The following is a 23,543-nucleotide window of genomic DNA, read 5'->3' as shown; positions in this document are numbered from 1 at the left end:
TTGCAATGCTTTTGTAATTTTGGGGATATTTACAGGTTCAACATGTGTAACTACTGAACCGAAATGAAAACTGAGAAATAATGTTGTGAACATGCAATTTGTTATTGCATACATATGACACATGTGAAGAGCTTTCCAGCTGTTGGAAGGTGGAGCCTGAAAAGGAAAGTGAGAAGCAAGCCAAAGGAAACTGACATGTCAGAGAATTATAAATCTGTATTCCATGGAGGCACATGGTCATTATAATAAATCTCTGCCATAAACTGTTAAATGAAGATGCCCTGAAAGGAGGAAGGACTGCTTCTGATAGCAGTGACAAATACTGATGTGCTGAGTTACAACATTTGCTAAGGACACAGTTCAATACTAATCACCTACTACTTTGTTCTTCATTTCTAGGTCAAGATGTTGTTAAGTATAAAAAGTATCTTATGGATGTACTCTACGTTAGTTATAACATATATGCTACCTAAAGGTAAGTCTTCTGTACACAGAATGTTTCATTAAAATTAATTTAGTGGTCTAATTGGTAGGGCATTTCACAGGACTGAGGAAACAGCCCAAACTCAGGAAATTGACTGTCTCTGTCTCTGCCATGCTGCACTGTATCACCAATTTAATTTCTGTGTCCTCCACAAGGCGGTGATGATTTATATCTGTTGTGCTTGGGCTGCCATGAGCTGAGCTGGGCTAGGTTCCTTGGCTGCTGGGGTCAGGAACTAGGAGGTGTTAGGGCAGCTGCAGGTTTGGGTGGAAAGGAAGGAACCCTTACTACTTCTTTTGGTGATTGCAAGCTAAAACTGGAGTATGTATCCATGTGTGGTTGCCAGGGTTATTTGAAAGTTTGGGTCAGGTCTCCAGTAAGGGAAATGTCCCAACAGCTGCTGCAGACTCACAAAATTGGGAAAGCAGTTTTCCCAAGTCTCAAAGCAAGATTTTCTTTATTTTCTTTCCCCTTTCTTTCCAGGAACTCCTCAAACTGATTTTAGCCTTTGGGAAAATCGAATTTACTACTTTTTTTTTTTTTTTTTTTCCCCACCTAGCTGGAAGACTTGCTAGTAGCATCTTTAAGTAGTCCTGAATGATAAAGAAAAGGACTGGTTCATGAGTGGAACCAATAATTAAAAAGAAAAAAAAAAAAAAAGATAATAGATTTACACTGGCTATAAGGAAGAAAGGTCTGGATCGGACCACAGACCTGACTCAGTGCCCTGCACAAATGCAGAATTCAGGGATACAGGGATTGAGAGGGCAGCACTGTACGTGGGGAGGAGTCACACGGATTCCCAGAGTTGTAGAATGTGGGATGGCATCCTCACATGTCCTCTCACTTACTCCACCTTTTATTGCATCTTAAATGGCTCATCTTATCTCCAGAGTGGAATTCTTGTTACTTAGGAGTTTTTTATTAATGTCCCATTCTTTGGAATGTAGACCAGGTTGTGACCCATCCTTATTTGCTGAAATTTTTTCCAAAGAAATTCAGAAAGACCTTGATGTTCCCAGAACACACTGTGAACTTTGTGGAGTTTTTCCTTTTTATGTTGGGGCCATTCTTTTGCCCTACAGTCTTAACCATTTTCAAGCTATGCCCACAGTGAGGAGAGCAAGAATGAAAAAAAATTTTCCTTTTTTGTGGGTTGATCTAGTTCACGATCCCAAAGAATCTGTGGGACCAACTCATGTCTTTATGTTTTGTTGAAAAGTCACTTGGTGCAAAAATATTTTTGAGGACGAGTTTTAGAAGACTACACACAATCTTTATATAAGTATGGCTTTTGTTTAAAAATACTCCAAAAAGTAAATACATCTTGGCATTCTGAAGAGATAGACACCCTAAGTTTTAACCTTTTCTTTTTAGATCCTTAACTTGGATTTAAAATTGAAGCCTTTAAATCTTTTGTGAAACACCAATTCCCAGCTTATTACTGTTGTGGTTCACAACCTGGACCTTGTGGTTATAATCAATGCTGGAGTTCTTCCTACCTATTTTGAGTGACCAATTGTGGCATTTTGTAGAGTTCTGCAGCTGAGATTTGCATTTGCCTGGCTCCTTGTGAGTGTCTTTCAGAGTATAAAAGTAGTTCTCCATCACTCTGCACATCCTTTTCTTATTCTGCTTGCTCAGACCAAAAACCACCTGGTAAAGAACTCAGGGAAGGTTTTTTTTGGGTCTCAGTCCATTACCTGTCAGCGTTTCCTACAAGTTTCACTCATTTTAATTCATTATTATCTTCACCAAAAGACTTGTGGTTAATGAAAAGGCTTCTCTTAGGCTCAGTGCTGGTAGCTAGATTGACAAAACACACAATTTCACTGATCCTTTCTATTTCTGCTGCTAGACAGGGCAATGTACCATATGTCCCAGCAGGTTGTTGATGAACTGAAAAATGAGATGCAACATTTTTTTTTCCCCCCATAAATTTAGCTAAAAATAAATAGAATATTTTATTCTTTAAGCATGTGGGGTTTGTCTGCATAGTCAGCAGCAACATTCTGTTCAGTTAAACTCAATTATGTGGCAAATTCACTCCTCTAAGCAGTGTCACACCATGCAGGGCACTGTTTTCTTCAGACTCCTTGTCCACTGCAGATGTACTGGCCTAGGCACTGTGGTTAATGGGATGCAGACAGGCAGAATTCTGTCCTTTTAAAAAATTACCTAGGCTCCAACTTTAAGAATTGTAGGACCACAGAACAAGTGAACACATTTTGGAGAAAAGAGACTTTGTTCTCAAGCAAGAATTCCTTTCTTCCTGCCTCAAAAGGAAGACACCCAGCTATGTGTCTTTGGTCTGCCACATCCCATTGATAGGGGCTGACATGGAATATAAGCTTAGCAAAAATGCTAAAGGGGGAAAAAAAAAGTGTTATATGGATTAATATAAGATACTGACAGCTTCTGCATTAGTCAGTAACTTCTGCCAAACTAACATTAATTACGACTGCTGAGAGAAACCAAACTTTTTGGAGCTGTGCAGGAACATCACTTAATCTTGTATTCCAGATATTATGTCAGCCAAATACTTTATTTTTCTGTAGGGAACAACTATCTCTTCCTCCTTCCTCCTCCTCCTCCTCCTTCTTCTTGTCTTCTCCTTCTTCCCTCCCCTCACCACAACAAATAGTTTTTTATAAAGTGTGATATAATGCTTTCTACAGTTGGGCAGAACTGCAGCTACACAGAATCTTCTGTTCTGGGAATTAATTTAGGCTGGATCTAGTCTGCATATCAGGATGATACATGTTGTTTGCCAAGGCTTCCAGCTGGCTGATGTGAAGACACGAATTTTAAAGGGAGGAAATTTCCTCAGGGTTCAGCGCTGATATTCCAGGTCACTCATAATCAGAAACAATGTTCTTAAAAGGCTTATTAAAGTTCTGTCAGTCAGTAAAATTATAATTAAGTCATTCTTCATTTCAGAAGAAAGTTCCTGTAAGGTGTATAGATGACAAGAGATCATAATAAATTCTAAATATTTTGAGACTGATTTTAATCTCCCACCTGTGCAATTTGGCAGGAATTCCATCACAACTGAAAGAACTGAGAATTCATTCTGTTTCTTTATCTCTAACCACTGTAACTGTGGTTAGATTTCAATAAAATAAAGTGATATAAAAGTTCTCTGGTTTAATCAGTTTTGCTGCTGTCATCTTGACTCTTATCTGAATTGTGTGCCCAAGGAATTCTAGTTTGGTAGTCAAGGGTGGAAAGGACTCAAGAACTCCCATTCAGAATTCTGTATCTTCCCTGTCAGTCCATTTTTCTCTTTTTCTGGCTAGCACTTTATTATTGAAATGCTTGGGCATTAAGCTGATGCCTCTTGTATTAAACCTGTTTAGATAGTACCATTAAGACTTTGTCCTGTGGAAAACCATCTGTCTCTGATAAGAATAATCAGATTAATGAGAAATTTTACATTTTTCTTCTTTTTTTCCTTCATCCCCCCCTTCTTTTATGTTTTCTATTTTTTTTTCTTCCCCCCCTTCTTTTTTTTCTTGCCCCTTTTTGCTCCTCTTCTTAAATTATCTCTGCCCACCCTTCCATCCCACCCTTCAATCTTCTACTCTTTATGGAGAGTGATATTTTTTATTATAGATGAACAGATAATTTTCATCTACTGGTGTCTCCTGTTTTATGTATCACTCTCTTGATGGCTATTTTTAAGTTATTATATATCTAAATTTTATGAATTCTGGCTCCCTTCAAAATAATGATCATGTTCTACCTTTCAAAAATGTTAGAGTGAAGGACTGTAAAAGTAATAAAATAGTCACAGTTGTGCATCAGCTTTTGATCTTCATTAAGCCATTATGTGTCATGAAGTAACATCAGATAAAAAAGGTAAATCCATCAGAAACCCTCTCTTCAGTTGCAGTGTGCAGCTTGGATGAATAGTAGTCAACTTCCCCCTCAGGATATTGTCAGATGGAAGCATTTCACTGTGAAATGTTTGCAGCTGGAGATGACATAAAAAATGATAAAAGTCCTGATCATGTCAAGTCTCAGCCAAGTAGGGACTTTCTGCATGCTTTACTTCCTCCTTTGCTTTTACATCCTGAAATATTTCATTTCTGCAATGTGTTAAAGGCCCTGAGGCTACAAGGAAAACAACTTTGAAAGAGTGACTGTTTGGGAGACTCTCACTGGAAAGGCTTTGTCTCGGCACATAAAAAGAATTAACCCCTGAGAGAACAGTGGGGTCAGGGGTGACAGGGGTGCAAAGCCATGGGCTGTGTTTCCTTCTGAGGACAGGAACAGCTGCTGTGAGGCCAGGCAAGGTGTGAACTCCAGCAGCCCCCCTCCATTCAGGGTTTTGGCCAGTGAGGTAACTCATCATTTTTCACTCAGATAGGTCTTCCCCCTGTGAATTGAAGAAATGGCTCTTACAGTTCATCTGTCACCTAAAATTTCAGACCAGTCTCCAAAGGTTAATTACTTGGTGACCATAACAAATGGAGAAAATAAGTCAGAATGAAATTTTCCCAAAGAGAAATATGCTCCATCATCAGCCTAAGGTGTACAAAGATTGATACAAACTCTTGTTCAGTTTATATTCCCCAGTCCTGTTTACAAATCAGCTAAGGTCCATGGATTTCAGGCTTTGCATTAGTGAATCATTACTTAACAATGAAATATATCTGTTTCTGATTTTGCTCTTACAAATTACACTAACGTGATTTTTCCTTTCTCCCTCCTCGCCCTCTCCTCTTTTTTCCAGTTAAAGCAGAAAAAAAAACCCTGGTCAAGGGATCTCTCTCTGGAACTTCAGTCCTGCCATGCTTCTTTTCAACCACACCCACCATATCCTCCAGCTACGCCGCTGAGTACCTCCGGATCAAATGGTCCAAGGTGGAACTGGACAAAAGCGGGAAGGATGCCAAGGAAACCACGGTCCTGGTGGCCCAAAATGGCAACATCAAAATAGGCCAGAGCTACAAGGACAGGGTGTCTGTCCCGAGCCATTCCGAGGAGAGTGGGGACGCCTCGCTGACCTTCTCCAAGCTGCGCGCCAGCGATGCCGGGGTCTATCGCTGCGATGTCATGTACGGCGTGGAGGACACACAGGGCATCATCTCTCTGGCTGTTGAGGGTAAGGATATGAATGTTTCATCTGTGGCCAGCAGTGCATCCAGTTAAATCAGCGAAACTTAGTAATTAACACAAAACTAGAGAGGATTTAAAGGAGTGTCTTTAGCGATTTGCCCTTTGAGTAGGGCGAAAAGAAGCAACTTATGATGGAGAGGATGAAAACTTAGGATGAAAAGAAGCCACTGAGGCTGTAGTTGGCCTGTCTTGATGTCCTAAACTATGCCATCAAAAGTGGGAGCCACTCTTTCTGGGAAAGGAACATCAAGCTTGAAGGAAGTGCTTCTTTTTGGCCAGTAATAAATTTTGGATGGGCAGAAGGAAAACACTTCTGGGAGAAGCTGCAAGAAAAGAGATAGGGCAGTGTTTGCTAAATATGGGGCAGGCAGTGATAACAGTTTGCTTGCCATCTCTATTAGGAAATAGCCTCCAAAATTTTGAGAGTGGGAAGTCCCTGTGTTGAGAGAAGAGACAGGAGTTTCAGAATATTGATGTTGGAGAAGAGACATTTAAGATTATCAAGTCCAAGCATTAACCCAGCACTGCCATATTCACTACTAACCCAGGCCCCCAAATGCCACATTCAAACATTTTTGGAACTCTCCCAGGGATGATCACACCCCTACTTCCCTGGGAAGTGTATTCCAATGTCTGACCAGTCTTTCAGTGAAGTTCTATTTCCTGCTGCCCACCCTAAGCCTCCCCTGGCCCAGCCTGAGGCTGTTCCCTCTCCTCCTGTCCCTGTTCCTGGGAGCAGATCCCAAATCCCCCCGGCTGTCCCCTCCTGCCAGGGACTTGTGCAGAGCCAGAAGGGCCCCCTGAGCCTCCTTTTCTCCAGGCTGAGCCCCTTTCCCAGCTCCCTCAGCCCCTCCTGGGGCTCCAGCCCCTTCCCAGCTCCGTTCCCTTCTCTGGGCACGCTGCAGCCCCTCAGTTCCCTGTGCTGAGGGGCCCAGAGCTGGACACGGCACTCGAGGTGTGGCCTCAGCAGTGCCAGCACTGCCCAGCTCCAGCTGCTGTCACCAGCACCCCCAGGGCCTTCCCCAGCTTGCCACAAACTTTTCCCCCAGCTTGGAGTGTTGAATGGGTTTAAACAAAACAAAAGAGTGAGTGGCCAAAGGAGCATGTGATGTTTCTGCCCTCGGAACCTGCTGGTGGAGCTTGGCACAGAGGCTGCTCCAGAGCCCTGTTGGGCTGGCACTGAGCCTGAGCTAACAGGCTGTGCTGAGAGACAGGGCATCAACCCAGGCTCTGTGCCATGCACAGGCAGGTTCTGGACCCAGGTTTCTGCCAGGTCTCTTCACAACACTGAGCTGTGGGGATGGACCTTGCTGTGGGCCCTGCCTTGCACACCCCTTTGCAGCTTGGTGTTTTTTGGAAGTTCAGTATTTACTCAGGTGGATGAATCCCAAAACAAACATTAATATCTGCTGCTGGAAACCATGGCTTTGGCTAAGGCTTTTTTGGTGAGCTTAATACTGTATTGTTCTTCCAACCTCCCTAACCTAATGTGAACAGTCTGTTGGCATTGATTTGACAAAAGGATTTGAAGGTGTGGCTTTAATTTGGAAATACAATAAATCAGTGTAGCCATTAATGTCTGCATAACTTCATAAACTGTTAGGTCCTAATGACAAAAGCAAAAGAAATCCTGTTTTGAGCATTACTTTTCATAACGAGTGTACCTGTCATTCCTTACCCTTTTTCAAGTGTTCTGCTGACTACATATCTATATCCAGGAGCAGCAGACGTTTATGACAATAAAATATCAGATGATTTATGGTGGTACTGTAGCTTTTGTAGTTGCTGCTCCTGCAAAAACACTGCAAAGTGTTGAACTGCTTAGATTTACGATTTTACCTCAGTGAAAGTTTCACACACTCCGTTTTCTTTCTGCAACTGTTCTTTTCCATCACTACTTTAATGTCAGGATTTCGGGAGAGGAAAAAAGCTAAGTCTTGATCCAAATGGAAAATTGGTTTGCTAGACTGTCATTTGTGCCATCCATTCTCAGTTTTCTCCATTATGTAAACAAATGGCATTTATAAAACTCATAAGAACTTCATGTAAATGTTGCTGCTCAAATCTTCTGCTCTTCTGTTCTTTGTGGTTTCTTATGATTTCAGCTTCTATTTATAAACCAAAAAAAAACCCATTAGTTCCAAATACAAATGATCTCTGTTGTTTATTTTTGGACCTGCACCCCAAAGTGGCACCATTTGAAAAGACGTGATCCACTGTACTCCCCGTCTGTGCATTCTGCACTGCCTGTCCTGGCTGGGGTGCAGTGAGGTATTCCCTGTTAACTGAGGGAATTCCAGAGCTGAGGGATAGCCTGGTTCAGCACTGTGCTTTGGTCAGCTCTCCTGGGTGGAGCTGGGGCTGCTGAAGCTCTGCAAAAATTATCACCGGGTTTTTATTCTGCTCATTTTATGCTCAAATTAAGTAGGCCAAAACTCTTTGGCAAAGTTCTGCTGAAGCAGGTGTAATTCCTCTTTTGCCATCATGATGAATTTATGGGTTTTTTTAAATGCTTCTTTGGGTGTTTTTAAACCAATTCAGGACTTTTGCTGTAGGTTTGTTAAGGGTCTCCATTTGTTTTATGGACACTCCCTAATTTTCAACTTTCAAACAAAAAGCATAATGCAGTATGAATGAAGCCATAAGATAAGATGGAAGATAAGATTAGACAGCTGTCCTACTTGTTTTTCAAATTAACCTTTGTAGCATAATAGATAGCTGGGAGAGCTAACTTGAATAAAATTACTGTAATTGCCATTTCTGTCCTTTAGGTGTGCTGGGAATACAGAGCTGCTGTTGAACACACTGTGCATCAAATAAATGTATTTTGCCAGTGATGGAATGTATTGTGAATGAAGAATGGGATTTCTGAGGAAGAATAATTTTCTCAGTAGCATATAGATTTTCCCAGGTTAAGCTGAATAGTGGGTATTAGTCATTGAAAGTAGAACTTCTAATGCCTAAATTATTTCTTTTGGCTGGGTCTCAAGCTCAAGACCAAAAGTTGTAACTGTGAACCTGGGTGGTTATTTTTTGCTTTTTTTTTTTTTCTGTTTAGCTGTCACAACAGACAAATTTGATAACTGTGTGCAAATATCCAGTTAATTTGCTGTTGTAGATGCCAAATGAACTTCTGAAGTCAGATTCATATGTTATTAGCAACAAACTGTTCAGAGAAAAGGTCTGGCTCGCCCAGAGTCCTATTCCAATGAGAGCAGCTGATACCAAAGAGCAAACTTAAACATGTACCCTGTTGCTATCAAAGACCTGTCACCCATGGAATTACCCACACAGAGGCTTTTGTTATTCTATTTTCTGAATTTTATATTCTATATTCTGAATAGATGTGGGTTTGGTTTCTCCTGCTTGTTTTTTGAATGTCTGTAGATTTTCATTATCCATGGATAATGAAATCCTGCTTATCTCGGTTATCATTCACAAGGAAGACACCTTTCATCACACATAACACCTTTGTCCTGCAGTGCATATTTCTGCTACATCCTTTTTTGACAGGTGTAAGTTTTCTAAACCATGACAGGATCTTGGAAATTGATGTAATTCTGTGGCCTTCCTTTGCCTCGATTATGGGAATTAACAATGCCTCCTACTTGGGTATCAGTAGCTGCTTATATTTGGAAATAGATGATCTTCAAGGTCCTTTCCGTCCCAAACCATTTAATAATTCTGTTTCAGAGACAACATCAAGACACTGTGAGTTCACATGGGATCCTTTATCTGCTGAGCAGTGCTTGGCTGTGTGTGCATCAAACAGAGATCAAATATTTTGATCTGAATATCTGTTTAAATGTCTCATCTTAAAGCAAAAGACCTGAATTGGCTTGAATGTTTGTTTAAATCTGGGAGTGTGAGCAGTTGTGTTCTGGCTGAGGTGGCTCTGTGTGCACAGCCCTGGGGATGTGGGAAAGGCACAGCAGAGTGTAGGAGGAGGATGATACATTGGGTTACTCGATCCAGTTTTCCTTTGGCATTGCAAGTGTCCATTGTACGTGCTGAGCCATGTGCCCAAACCCAGCAGAGAACACCCATCCTCGGGGCCAGGTGTTCTTCACACTTCACCCCTGAGATCAGGGTTACTGTTTTATATTTTGCACTTGGTGAGGGAGAAGGGAAACACTTAATTTCAGCCCAGGCAGGAAGTTTGGGGCAGCCAGGTGCCTGCCTCACTCATTATTCAGGCCTGCAGGGCTGTCTTTGGGGCAGGCAGCTCTGCAGGATCACTGGAGGGGCACTTTCCTCACACTGGATAGCCCCTTTCCTGTTATTAATCATGGAGAATGCTTTCCTGACATCCTGGTTGCTGCTATAATTGCACTGACCTCCCAGACAGGGATATTTTCTGTTCAAAATGGATCTAAAAGCACGGCAGTGTTAGATGCTTCAGCTTCTCACCAGGAGAGGAGTGAAGAATCTTAGAATATTTTGAGTTGGAAGGGACCCCCTAGAATCATCCTAGTCCAGTGCTGGATATGCAGAACAAATCACTCATACTCATTCTCACTTCCATGTGTTTTCTTCTCTACCTTCTGTGCATGCTCCTCCAAAATTTTTCCTTTGTCTCAGGAGCAACCCTTCCTTTGTCAGATTCTGTAATTTAATCTCTCTACAGTGTTTTGTGCTTTTCTCCTAACCTTTCTTGGTGTTACTAAGCCCGTAGTTCAGACTGTCTCACACCGGGAGTCCTTGGCCTTTCAGCTTTTGGATATTTCTGGGTGAGGTAAGCTCTCTGCATCAAACATCCCTGGTCACCAATTAGGGAGATTTATAGATGACTCTTTTAGACTCAACTTGTAACCTTCAGGCAGAGCTACCTTGGGTGATTAGAATTCCAGAAAGGATTTTATAAAAAATATTGCTGTACCTTTCTGTGTCCACATTTGTTCCTTCTCTCTAGTTGTAATGAAGTCCACTTTTATAAGAAATGTTTGAGCCACCTTGTAAAAATCTGACCTAGAAGTGAAATGACACAGTACTTTCATTCTGGAATATTTCTGAATAGTTAATGAAATACTTGTGTGGTGCTATGATATTGGGCAATTAAGAAGAACATGTATAAGCCAATGTATTCAAGAGTAAGAAATCTGAATAAACCACTCATTTGACCTGATTTTTTGTTCTTCTCCTTGGAGATAATTGGATTTAAAGGGATCAAAGTGGCAAATGGGATCCTTCTAGTTTACTTACTCTTTTGTCATAGCTTCTCAGTGAATATTTTTTTGGCCAATAAGTGAGAGCACTTTATTCTTTTCTAATTGATATTTTGGCAATACACTCTCTTCATGGGCCTCATTTTCTCAGTCTCTGGTTGGTTCTGGAAATCTGAAAGTCTTATTTTTTTTCCCTGTCAAATTTTTTTTTGCATGTTTTCTTTTTTAAAGCCTGTAAAGACAATCCCAAGCTTGAGACACTGATCTCGTTAATGGAAAGAAACAAGAATTAGGGAGGCAGCATAGATGGTAATTCACATTTTCCTTTTTATGCAAACTTGTCTTTCCTGCAAGCATTATAATGATAATAAATGAAAGTTGTTTCCCAAGTGGGAACAGTGCCACTGGTGATGCTGCTAGACCTGGGAGATTGTGTGCTGACAACCTAATTGATCTACTCTCTCTGCAGCAGAAATCCCCTTCTTTAATCTCTTAAGTAGGCATTTGAAGAGGTGCTTTTACCTAATCTTTGGGATTTACCCGTCTTGAAACCTTACCACCTCTTGATGTTGAACTTCTGTGTAAATTATTGTGGGCTGCTGCATTTTTCAGCTGTGTTTTACTCTCCTACCGAGGAATCTTCCTGACAAGGGAAGAGCACCACTGGTAGCAGCCATCAAAAGATGGCAAAGGGAAATTAATTTGTGGGTGATAAAGACCCAGGGTCTACATGCAAAGCCTGTAGGAAGAGGGAAGGAAATGTTCTGGCCAAGCTGCCGTGCTCCTCTGGTAGAGTTTGGGAGCATGGCAGCCTCTGGGTGCGCAGGGTGGGGTGGTTCTGCTCTGGGCTGGATGCAGGAGCTGTGATGGGAGAGTAATAAGGGCTAAAAACACAGGTGGAGCTCAGCACTGATCCCTCCTCTCGTTCTCTGGAGCTGTTCAGAGGAGTCCTGTGTTGATGAACATAAATATTCTGCACAGGGGAGCAAAGTGTGAGCTGCTGCAGGAGTGTCTGTCCCTGGGGAGCCGTGGCAGGGCAGGGGGAAGGCACTTTCCCTCCCCACCCTGAGTTCACTGAAGCTCTTGGCAAGGCAAGCCTCTTCTCAGGTTGCCAAAGCCCAAGACAGGGGTTAGAAGATGGGTGCAAAGCCTAGAGAGAGACACAAACTAATTACTCATGTGGAGAACTGAAGATGCTGCCCTATTCCTTCCTTTCCTGCAGTGCTCTGTCCTGTAACCCATCTTTTTGGGGTGTATTTGTGATGTAAATTGCTTTCTGCATTAAGACCAGGGAGGATCTGAGCTATGAACTGAACTGTGTCCCAGCTCTGGCACCAGGCCGAGGGTTATTTCAGGGGTCTGCCCCACAGTGTCCGAGGTCTGAAGACAAAAATTAACAGGATAACAAGCACTGCCATCACAATCTTTTCCCTTTAGGTATTTGATGGGTGAGGCAACTTCTGAGATTTAGGCTTTATGTTTCCACATCCAACACTGCATGTGGCAGCAGCGTGAGCTCACGAGTGAAAGTGAACTATAATTTATTAGCCATACCAGGAGCTAATAAACTAGCTTCCCCTGCAGTTCCACAGGGTTTTGATGCATGATGCACAATAAAGCTGCAACCCAAAGGGGTGTAACCACAGAACCAGGCTCTTACCCTTGGAAACCTGTGTTTGTTAAAAGTTAAACACTTCACATTTTTATTTCTGGTCTAAGACGTGAGATAAACAAGGAAAAGACGTTCACCCTTGCTCTGACAGAAGTGAATTTTGGATACTACAAATTGCTTTGCTATGAGTGCTCTTTCTTGCTGCTACTCCTTCCTGTAATTACTCTGACTTTGTTTGCCAGATGTTCAGTGACAACATTATACCGCTGTAGTCTGTTTTCCAGTTGCTTTATTTGTTCCTAGGACAACTCCTTTCTTGCCTTTTCTTTCAGGGAGGAAATAGACAAAGGAGGGGGGAAAAAAAATCCTTTACAAATGTTTTAAAGTGCAAAGGCCGGGACAATGGGTTTTGCCCCTCTCTCTGTCTAACTGAAACAATGAAAGTCCTGCACTTTAATCTTCTTATCCCCAGGGGTCTTCTAATTATTGCAGCTGTTGCACAGGCTTATGCATAGTGACGTCCTCCTTCCCATTCATCTCCGAGGCTCTTTCATGTCCATTAGCTCCTCACTGGAAATGAAGGAGCCTCCAGCTCTGAGAATAGGTGAAGTTTACCTTGTGGATCAGGGCGAGGAGAACAAAGCATTCCCCGAGTTCCTTTCCAGGATTTACAAATGACCAAAGGCTCTTCTTTTTCTCTGCGCCGAAATCTACTTTAAATTGGCTGGGATGTTAACTCTTTAGTCCTGCCTCGTTCAGGTGTCGCACGGCTCTGCCAGGGTAGGAAGGGCAGTGGTGCTTCCAAATGGGGAAAGAAAAAGAAGGAATGAGAGGTGAAATAGCTGGTTGTAAGAAATGCACTCATATGTTTAAGTAGCAGGAAGATTTAAAAAAAAATAAATTAAAAAATACAGCTTTAGAGGTATGTTGCCATTCCCTCTAAGGTAACAAACACTTTGGTGGCTGTACTGAGAAGCAGAAACTCTTCAGCCCAGTTTGAAGTCATATACTATCACTTAAGCAATCTTGGAAAAAACTTACAAAATAGAGACAATTAGTCCAAATTCACATAAAATACATTTTAATTATGATTAAAACAACAAACTAAATTAACAAATTGGTTCCTATACTTGGGCATTTTTGATTCTGCATCAAATATTCTTTATTACAGAAACACCAATGCTACACAAAAAAAAGTTTTAAAGAATTTGTATATGTTCAAAAATAACATATAGTTAAGCCAAATGCACAGCTTATGAATATTATTATGGGTTCATAGTTATGAAACAGGGTAAATATTTTATCTGCTTCTGTTGGGAACTTTGTAAAAGCTGCCCATTTCTAAATTCTAGATCCAGAACACCAAGCAGGCCACCTGAACTCCTGTTTTTATTTACTATGCTATTAATACAGCAGTCGGAATTTATACCAGCAGGTGTTCTGCAAACAGTTCCAGCCACTGCTACTAAACTCTGAATATATTAAAATAAATATTTTTATGCATACTGCATGTTAAAAAAAAATAATTTCAAATCTCCAGATAATATTTTTTTGTGATTTTAAGGTTTAAAAGCCAACATTGCCTAACTCTGCATTCTGGGGTGGTTTAGCAGTGAGGTTGTGGGGAGCAGGCTGTCCCCCATCCGCACTGAAGCTCTCCTTTGGCTCCCAGCACAGGATAGAGATGCCCTTTGGAAGCTGTCCCTGTTCTCTGCTTGTTCTTGAAATCTGCCCAGAAATTGTTTGGAACCATGCTGTGGGGCCTGAGCCAAATAATGCAGTGAAATAACCTAACAATTTAACACCCTTAATGACTGATTTTTTCAGGCACCTGGAAAGTTTAATGTAATGATACAAACACAGCCATAATTTTCCGGGGTGTATTCTTCACTTGTCACTGTTGCCAAACAACACTTGGATCCGTTTGAAGCTGAAATTACACTGTTGCTTGGAAGAAGCTGTTTGTGATGGGTTTTGTTCTGAAAAGCGTTTTATAGGGATGCTGGTGGTCTGCGAGCTCCCCGTTAGTGGCTGCAGCTGGTGTGTGACTCCCTATTAAATGATGAAATATGGGGATTCCCAGCCTTTCCTCTTTTATTTCCTGTTTCTACGTAAGTGGCTTTGATAAAAAATGATGTCTGATGGCTGAGTACTTTTCAAATAATATTTTCTGTATTAATTTCTTAGTGAATAATGACAAGAAGAAAAATGTGTGCTCTCTGCTTTGTTGGCTATATGCAGATTTTTGATGACTGTCAAAATTTTAGTTAATTTGTCTGCATGAAAAAAAGATTTCTAAACAACTTGGAAATTCTTACATCAACAATTTGCTAAATGACCTGTATTTTTATTTGTTTGTAAACTAGCAGACTTTCTTTATCTTTCAACAATGCTCTAGTAACGAAGACTTGTTTTAAAATTAATTATCGCTACAATATCAACATTTTCCCAAACGGTATTACAGTATGTTGTTCTCTTATCATGGAGTACTCCAGTAAAACCATCAGAGAAAAGGAAAACTTAATGGTTTAGGGGCTTGTTTTGTTTTGTTTAGTTTCCATTCTGTGGATGTTTTATGGTGTTGAAACGCTTCTGAGGATTTTAGAGCGCAATTAGTTAGGTATTGCAAGGGACAAGCCTTTGATACTAAACTGTAAAAGACAGTGGTAATAGGGGAAATGATTTTGTAAGGTGGGATGGCTGTTTTCTGCCACTTCAGTGCCCTTTATAGTTTGTTCTAGTTGTTGTCAGTTCAGCGGGAACTGTGTGTGTGTAGAAAACACAATGTGGCTTCTAGACAGATCCTGCTTTAAACAAAACCATCTTCACACCAGGCCTCCCTCTCCAAAGGTCTGACGTGCTGCAGAAACTGCTGAAATTGTCAGGGTCCTTTTCAGAACTAGAAAAAACCCAAATAAAATCATGCTCTGTTTTATTTGTACCATATTTGGTGTGTGCAGGAAAATAAGGCTCTGGAAAGTTGACCACAGTCCATGTAGTGATAAATGATATATTTGTAGTGATATTTGATGTGTAGAAACTGCCACCTGATTAACTGAGATCTGAGTCAAAAAAGCACATTTTTGGGGGTATTTTGTCATTACTGGTAGCATCCACTAGAGGGGGAAAATCATTTATACCATAATATCTCACCTTTCTGTACTATTTTTCATTCTACCCATCCATTTTCAGCATTGTGACAACACCTGGGTAAGTTTGCAGAGCGGTGATGGCTGCAGAAACAAGGCAAAATGTGCCCCTGACAGGGGTTTTTTGGTTACAGAGTGGTCATGGCAGCAGAAACAATGCAAAATGTGCCACTAAGGGTTGTTTTCTTTTTGCCTTCTCAGGTGTTGTGTTTCACTACCGGGCCGCCACGAGCAGGTACACCCTGAATTTCACACAGGCCCACCAGACCTGCCGGGACAACGGCGCCGTCATGGCCAGCCCAGAGCAGCTGAAAGCAGCCTACGAGGATGGGTTTGAGCAGTGTGATGCTGGCTGGGTGTCCGACCAGACTGTCAGGTGAGGCTTTCAAAACACCCTCTTCACGCTTTTCACCAAAATTTGTGTGCCTCGCCTGTGCAGACTTAAACTGCTGTCTTGCCATAATTGATGCCTTGGAACAGAGGTTAGGCAAGATTAAGAGAATAAAAGTGGATATTTATTAAAGGTCTTCAACAGGTGCACCTTGGGCAGGCAAAAGCCTCCCAGGGGCTACACCCAAAATGGATAAGAGTGTTTCAGACAATTCTAACTTGGGTCCACTCACATCTCAGGGTTAATCCTGCAATTAAATGAATTAAATGAAGTCATTTAGCCCCAGTTTGCTCCCCCCAAGTCACTTTTGTTTGTGCTTTTGAGGCCTGAGGCTGTGGGGTGTCCTTGAGCTCCAAGCCCAGAGGGATTGTTGTGTGTGAGCAAAGTGTGAGGACAGTGGGTGACACTCTGCATGCAGCTCAGAGCTGGGCACCAGTGCACTGCAGGAGCTGAAACATAAAAGACTAAAATCCCAAGGCAACAAAATGATAAATTTTCTGCATTTCCAGGTACCCAATTAGACATCCAAGAGTTGGCTGCTTTGGAGATAAGATGGGAAAGAAAGGAGTCAGGACGTACGGGCGCCGCTTCCCTAACGAGACTTACGATGTTTATTGCTACGTGGAGCGCATGGAAGGTGAGATGGGTCTGCAAAGCCTGGAAACACACTGCAAGACTTAAAAAGTGGCTGGGGAGCCTAATGTGGAAGAGCAGAGAAGGAGAAAATTCCATTTAAAATAAGTTTTGGCTGCTCTGGATGTGACAGGAATTTCCAAATGGAGAGAACCTATAGTTTGTGGTCTTGCAGGTCCTAATTAAAGGCCAGTGTGGAGTCTACAAAGAGGCAGTCAGGGTTCAAGCTGCCTATAGTTAGTGCAGTGGATCTCACAAAAGTTGCTGTTGAAGCATCTTGTTTTTTTGAATGTTATATAAAAGTATTTTCAAAGAAATGCATTTAATGCTGGAGAGACTATATATGCTATAAATAAGTATATACAAAGATAGATACAGTATATGTGATAACTCTATTATAGTTCATAAAGTATGCAGTTAAGTCTTTTTATATGTCCATGGCATAAAATTAGACAGCTATTGAATTGCCATCTATGTTTAAATAGTATCTTTTTAATAATGGTGATCTCAGATTCAGAAAGAAACAAATAAGAAGAACAACTTTGTAGTTTCTGTGTCTTGTTTAGTAAAATTATTATAGAGATACTTTGCAACCAGGACTAAAGTACATTTTCCACTTCCTATAGTGCCCTAAGTGTGTCAAACTGCTTCTGTTTGACAGATTTTTATTCCATGCCAGTTCCTTTCTAGAAAATTCCAAGATAATTCCTAACTAAATATCTTTAGGGATGATCCTTGACTGTTAACACATTCAATTTAGTGCTGTAAAAGTCAGCAGAACAACAAATCAGCAAAACAATAAATAAATTCTGAGCAAGGCTGCCTTTGTAGGTGTATATATATTTTTAAAAAGCAATTGCAAAATGCATGTGCTCCGTGTTTGTAATCTGTCTTAGATAAGATATAGGCTAGTTCATGCAAATTTTTCTCTTGCTGGTGACTTACAGAAATTTTAGGTACTGAAATCAGTAAGATTTTTCTTTTTAGTAGCTGAAGATCCTTGGCAACTTGGAGATTTATACAATTCAAGCAACACAGGTATTGCCAAGCTTCCAGAAAACATATATGCTTGAGAATTTATAACTTGAACTTGAAAATTAAGTGACAGAATTTTGTTGGTGCTTTTAATTGTCCTAATTTTAGTTATGTCCCATTTACATCTGTCAGTGAGCAGCACCTGTGCACATCTACAATTCATGACATTTGATCCTCCACCAGTCATTGATGGGATTGGATTCTGAACTTCCTCTAAATCAATGCTTTTAAATCAGTTTGTGTCTTTCCTAGCTTACAAAAATAAGGTTTAGTCAAAAACCCAATCTGTATAATTCCTGGGTGAAGGACAATCCCTTGTTCCTTTCCCTCTTCAAGGACAGAGAAGTATAACTAATACAGAGATGATTGTCCTGGGTGCATGTGACCCTGAGTTTTCTCAGGTCAAAACTTATCACTAAACTTTCAAAAATAAAACTTAAATCAAAATGGAAACATTTTTCACTGAGGCTGATGGTCTTTGCGTTGGAACAACCTGGAACCAGACTCTTGTGTGGTTCAAAGAGGCTGCAGTGACTGTGCAGTCCTCAAGGATGAAAATGCACAGGTCCTCAGTTTCTCATGGATATTAGTTGGTTCTTCTTTGTTATAAAATGTCATTTGCCAAGATTTATAACCTGGTCATAAATCTCTGGATGCATCCACACTTGGGTGCCACTTCTATGGCCTATTAGCTGTGGTGACATGATCTGCTTGCATACAAAACATCCAGATTTTAACAAATACAGAATCTAGAGCACAATATTGTAGATATTTGGTTCATTATATTGCATTCATTATATTGAACAACTTTAATGCCAGATTATTATAAGTTAGCCAAAGACACTCCCCAATTTATCCCTTTTGTTGTAGGTTTTTTTTCCCTTTGGTTCGTTTTGTTTGTTTTATTTTGTTTTGGGTACTTTTGGTTGGTTCTTTTGTTGATTTTTTTGTGTGTGTACATGAGAGAGATTTTATTATTTTCTCGTTCTCTCAGAATGAGAGAGTTTTAAAATGATCAGGAGTGTGACAATATCTTCTGTGACATCCATGGGAGTTCATGGGTATGAGAAGGGGTTTATAGGGCATAGAAAAAGTACAGGGAGGTTCTGCTGACCTGTAGAGGAGTTAAATCACTCTCTTTGGATGAGGAGAAACAGACACATGCTAGGAAGATGTGGTGTATACGTTGTATACATATGCGGTATACATTGTGGTATACTGCAGGATAAACCATTCCTCAGTGCCTTCACAGAAACTTGAGCCTCTGAGCCAGACTCCCTTTTTCAAGTGGGGCTGAGGAGCCAAGCTGGCTTTGTCTGTGCACAGGTGCAGTTTCTGTTGGGACAGAGATTGATTTCAAGGGAGGAGGAGCTTGTTAGAAGGTACACAGCATCTACGAGTTTATACTTCAGAACAGCTCACCCGTGGAAGATGGAAGTTTAGACATAATGTCAATGGAGTTATTGGAAAGTCAAACTAAACTAGATTACAGTGTTGGTAGGAAACTTAGAGTTCAAGAGCTAAAATTATGCCAGGTTTCTGGTGGCCCTGTTCACCAAAGGTTGATCCTGCAAGGTGTGACTCATGACTTTATTCATAGCAAAATGAATCCATGGCACTTAGGGTGAGCTTAAATACAACTTATTCCATGTGAATTTTAAAGCTCATATCTGTGTACCCTGCCCTGAATCAATGCCAGATCCATTGGACTTGCTTTCACTAAAGAGGTCCTTATTTGGAGGGTCTGTGTCAGTGGAATGACTATTCATGGCACAAGCCTGACTAATGATATCAAAATTTGGGCTATAATGAGGATGTCACCATGGAAGTCATTGAACACTTATTGGTCTGTTGGCTGCTGTTGGTGTGTTACCCCAGAAGGCCATAAATGGTGGTGGGAATTCTTGCAATACATTTTAAACTAAATGTGCATTGAATTTGCAGTACTAATTTGGGTATTTGCACTGAGGATTTGTAGGAGCAACTCCATCTCGATTTTATTCCTTTTTGGCCGTATGGAATCAGGAAATTAGCCAGAGACGTGGATTTCTCCTTAAATCACAAGCTATTAGCTTAAATTGAAACCAGTTATCTAGGCTAACTCTTACCATTTCCTTGTTCTGAGGAAAGCCAGATTTATAGAGATTAGCCAGATAGAGAGATTAAAGACTGCACAATTCTAATTTAAATAATATGAGTTTTGCTGTGACAGTGAGAAGAATAGCTGTGGGAAAGATTGAAAATTTCTGAGCTCCTGGAGATAAAAATGAGAACCTGGAGTCAAAGTGTCATTAAAAAGGTATTAGGCATGGTGTTTTATTACAAACTGTTTTACATTCCTCATATTTCATCACTTATTTCAGTGTACCAAGCACTAACAGATATATTTAGGGTACTTTTAACTGCAGGAAGTGATTTATGATTAAAGATTTGAAGATGATTGAGCTGCAAAGGTCTGGGTGAGGATCTCTGAACACCACCAGCTGAAGGGATGTCTCCTGTGGTATAATCCCTTGGATGGAGATGGGTGGTGGATGAGGAAGATACTGAATTCCTTAGAGAAGCAGTGTGGTTAATTTGGCAGCGCTGCCGTGCCAGAGATGGAGATAGAACCACCACCAAAGCCCACTGGCGGAGTGAGGGCTGTGCTGAGCCAAAGCACAAGCCACCCCCTCAGGATTGTCTCCTGGCCAGGCCCCCTCAGAACCCAGGTATGCCTGACAAGCCTCCCCCATGTGCAGATGGGGCTCTCAGAGTTATTTTTGGGGTGTCTGTGGGGAAGATTGCACAGCCTTCCTCCCATGCACCATCTCCCCCCAACAATGAGCTCAGGGAAGGATAAAAACCAAAACCAGATGTTCTTTGAATACTTTCCACCTAGTCTCATGCGGTTTTGCTGTTGTCATGGAAATTTCAGTAAGAATGATAGCCATAATTAAAGGAATCATGGTCTAAAATGTGGCCTCAGGTGAGAAGTTTCTTCTGTGTTTTAGGCAGCTAAGGATCTTCTCTGGAGTCTATTCTGAGTCTGGAGCAATAGCTAGATTAGGTTTCAAAACTGGGACAAAAAAAAGTGAGAAAAGCATGTTTTTTCTCTAGTTCAGGGTCTGTGATAGAATTATAAGCCTTTCCTTTCTGGACTCTTATCCAGCCTTGGATTCTGCGACATCATGAAGGGTTAAGTTCTCAAGAGGACTCCTGTTCAGCCAATGGGTCTGCACAGAATAGACTCAGGAAAGTTTAGTTAAATCATTGCTGCTGTGCATCAGAAGGAATCAACTGACTTGTTCTGACATGCAGGAGAAAACACTTCATCTCCTCCAGCCTCCTGCTTTAAAGTTGAACCAAGCTGCTTAGATGTTTGTGGTTTTCCAGCCCTGCAGAGTGGTTTTGGTAATTAATGACTTTGTTAAGGACATCTCTTTATTACTCTGGTGTATAGAGAAGCAGCTCTGAACAGCAGAGAAAGAGAGGAGGGGGACATGGGAGTTCTTGGTCCTGAAGGCACAAGGGTGAATGTTTCAGTCCTGCAAGTGGTCATGGTATTCCTGCTTCTTTACATACTTTACTATGTCCTAGGAACAAAGTTTTGAACAGATTCCATGTTTTTGAGAAAAATAAAGTTATGATGGCAGTGTCCTATGCCTGTGTTTTGACCTGCTGGCTGTGTCCAGGTGAGGAGCAGTAACCACAGGTTACAGGTGCAGGTGAGAAAATGCCCTTAGAATGCTCTATTTTACATCAGAAAAGATGGAATTTTGTCACTCTTAGCCAGCTTTTGTCTCTGACCCAGGGCACCCTGATCTGCAGTTGTAGTCACAGAGTCCAGGAGCTCTAACACTCCCAAAGGACATCTCTGATAAACCTGGTGGGTTCCATCCCTCAGAAACAAATGAATAGGTCTGGAGCTCACCACAGGAACATTATGCTATAAAAAATAAAGAAAAAAGGGAGCTCTCAAATTCTTAGTGGGAGATAGTGTTTCCTTTCCTTAAACAAAACTATCACTGAAGAACTAAAGTGAATTAAGGCACTGGAAAGCTTTGGGGTGTTTTTTTGGTTTTGTGTTTTGTTTTTTTTGTTGTTTTTTTTTTGTTTTGGTTTGTTTAAATTGTGAGAGTTAAGCATTTCCTCCTATGGAAATGATTTGTATAATTAATATCCCTCTGCGTTTTCTAATGTCTTTCTTTGGATTACTGTGGAGGTTGTAGAATCTGAGCACTTGACCACAAGGTAAAGCTCACGAGCACCCAATTCCAGATGTGATAATCACAATCACAGAACCATTAGGGCTGGGTGAGAAGACTTTTGAGATCAAGTCCAACCATCAGCCCAGCACCACTACCCCAGTCAACACAGGCTGTGTGTTGACCCCTGGCTTTGGTTCTAGCCTGCCCTTCTTCCCACCTTGCTTTTAAGTTGTGTGATTCATGACATTCACATCTACCAACATGCCCAGTTCACCAAGACATCTCCTTAGGAGAGAAAGTGAATCAAAGCAATTAAACTTGCTATAAAATCAGCTGTTAAGATTTGTAGAACTGATTCCTGTAGAACTTAAACTTTTTCCTGAGGGTTTGTAGGTGAGTCAGCTTTTGCCTTCAGGAGAAAAATCTGACTTCTCCATCTACCCCAATATTTTGGAAAGAGATGGAAAAAACCTGACTTTCATCAGGTATCTCTTTCGACCAAGCAAAACAAATACATGTAAGAGGAAAATCCTGAGGATTCTTGGAGTGCTGTGGCCACTGAGGCTGCTCCTTCATCCTGAAGCTTGGTTTGGAACAGGAGCCAGCAATAACACACATTACATTATTGTCTGCAGCCTAAACACTGTCACGTTCTCCACCCCACCCCCTGGTACTGCAGAACCAGTTTTTCTTCATCTGCTGGAAAAGCCCTGGGCTTTGCCTGCACGGTATTGCTGAGTTACTCAGCAATGCTCCAGCTATATAAACAATGCACTGTATGTATAAAAAATGGCTGTTTAACACACACAGAATTGAGTTTGCCCTGCCTGGTGTTGGTGGCCATGTCATTTTGTTTGTTGAGCAGATGAGTTTTCCCTGTTAGTTTCCTTGTTTTTGGTGTTTTGGCTGGGAAACTGAGGGGCTTCCATTAATCTTAATAAAAACACTGTAAGAGCATGGTGGGATCAGTCCTCCTGTTAAATATGGAAGCTGTTGTGCTCTCAATAACAGGAGTAAGCTGTAGAGACTGCATGGAGTGAATACACTTCATTAACTTCAGAACTACTTTTCTTGATTTTTAGAAGAAGTTTCTGTGCAAGGCCTGAGTCCTTTTCTCTTTGATACTTTGAAGGAATCAGGATATTTTAGCCACGTGCCAGGAATTAATGAGATCAAGAAACCCCAGTAAAACCCCCATATTTTACACTTTTTTTTTTTTGTAAGGTGGTTTGAGAAGTTTGCAGAAGTAGAACAAACTTTGAAGTGTTTCTGGATTCATATATCAAGCAAGGCCTTTATTAAATTTATCCTTTGTTTTTCACATTTTATCCCAAAAATTATGAAGCACAGTAAGTGCACATGTAATCATAGAGAATTTTAATCTATTTTCAAACTGGAGAGACAAATTGAGGAGTCATAGCTCCTAGAGTAAATTACTACTATTTGCAATATGACTTTTGCCCACTACTTGACTTTTTAGAAATAAGAATTGTGGAATCATAGGAAAATGCTCTAGAAATGGAGCATAGAAAAATGCTAACTAGAGCAATTACAAGATGACATGTTTTAACATCTTTGCCCTGTATTTTATTACTTGCATTCCTGAAATAAATGTGCATTTACTTGGTATATGATGGAATTTTGCTGACTGCCCAGCTGCCTTTTTGCCTTTTTTGTGAGGTTATTGTCACAAATTATTGAATATACCTAATAGGTGTCAAATACTTTGGATTTCACTTATTAGATTGTTTCGGTTAAGA

At 40.9% G+C, this 23,543-nt stretch overlaps 1 protein-coding gene across 2 annotated transcripts in view; it reads left to right on the top strand.

Annotated features, from left to right (window-relative positions):
* The first annotated feature begins 403 nt into the window (after positions 1-403).
* Positions 404-23,543, top strand: part of VCAN (versican) — an 89,976-nt gene continuing 66,836 nt past the window's right edge. For both annotated transcript variants that reach the window (XM_015615090.2, XM_015615089.2), the window contains exons 1-4: positions 404-475; positions 5,223-5,594; positions 15,736-15,910; positions 16,435-16,562. In XM_015615090.2, the coding sequence (XP_015470576.1) occupies positions 406-475; positions 5,223-5,594; positions 15,736-15,910; positions 16,435-16,562 (745 nt within the window). In that variant the 5' untranslated portion in view covers positions 404-405. The remainder of the gene's footprint in view (positions 476-5,222; positions 5,595-15,735; positions 15,911-16,434; positions 16,563-23,543) is intronic.

The sequence above is a fragment of the Parus major genome, chromosome Z (assembly GCF_001522545.3).
Source record: "Parus major isolate Abel chromosome Z, Parus_major1.1, whole genome shotgun sequence".
NCBI lineage: Eukaryota > Metazoa > Chordata > Aves > Passeriformes > Paridae > Parus > Parus major.
The sequence above is the reverse complement of the archived record's forward strand: the minus strand, read 5'-3'. Positions and strand labels throughout refer to the sequence as shown.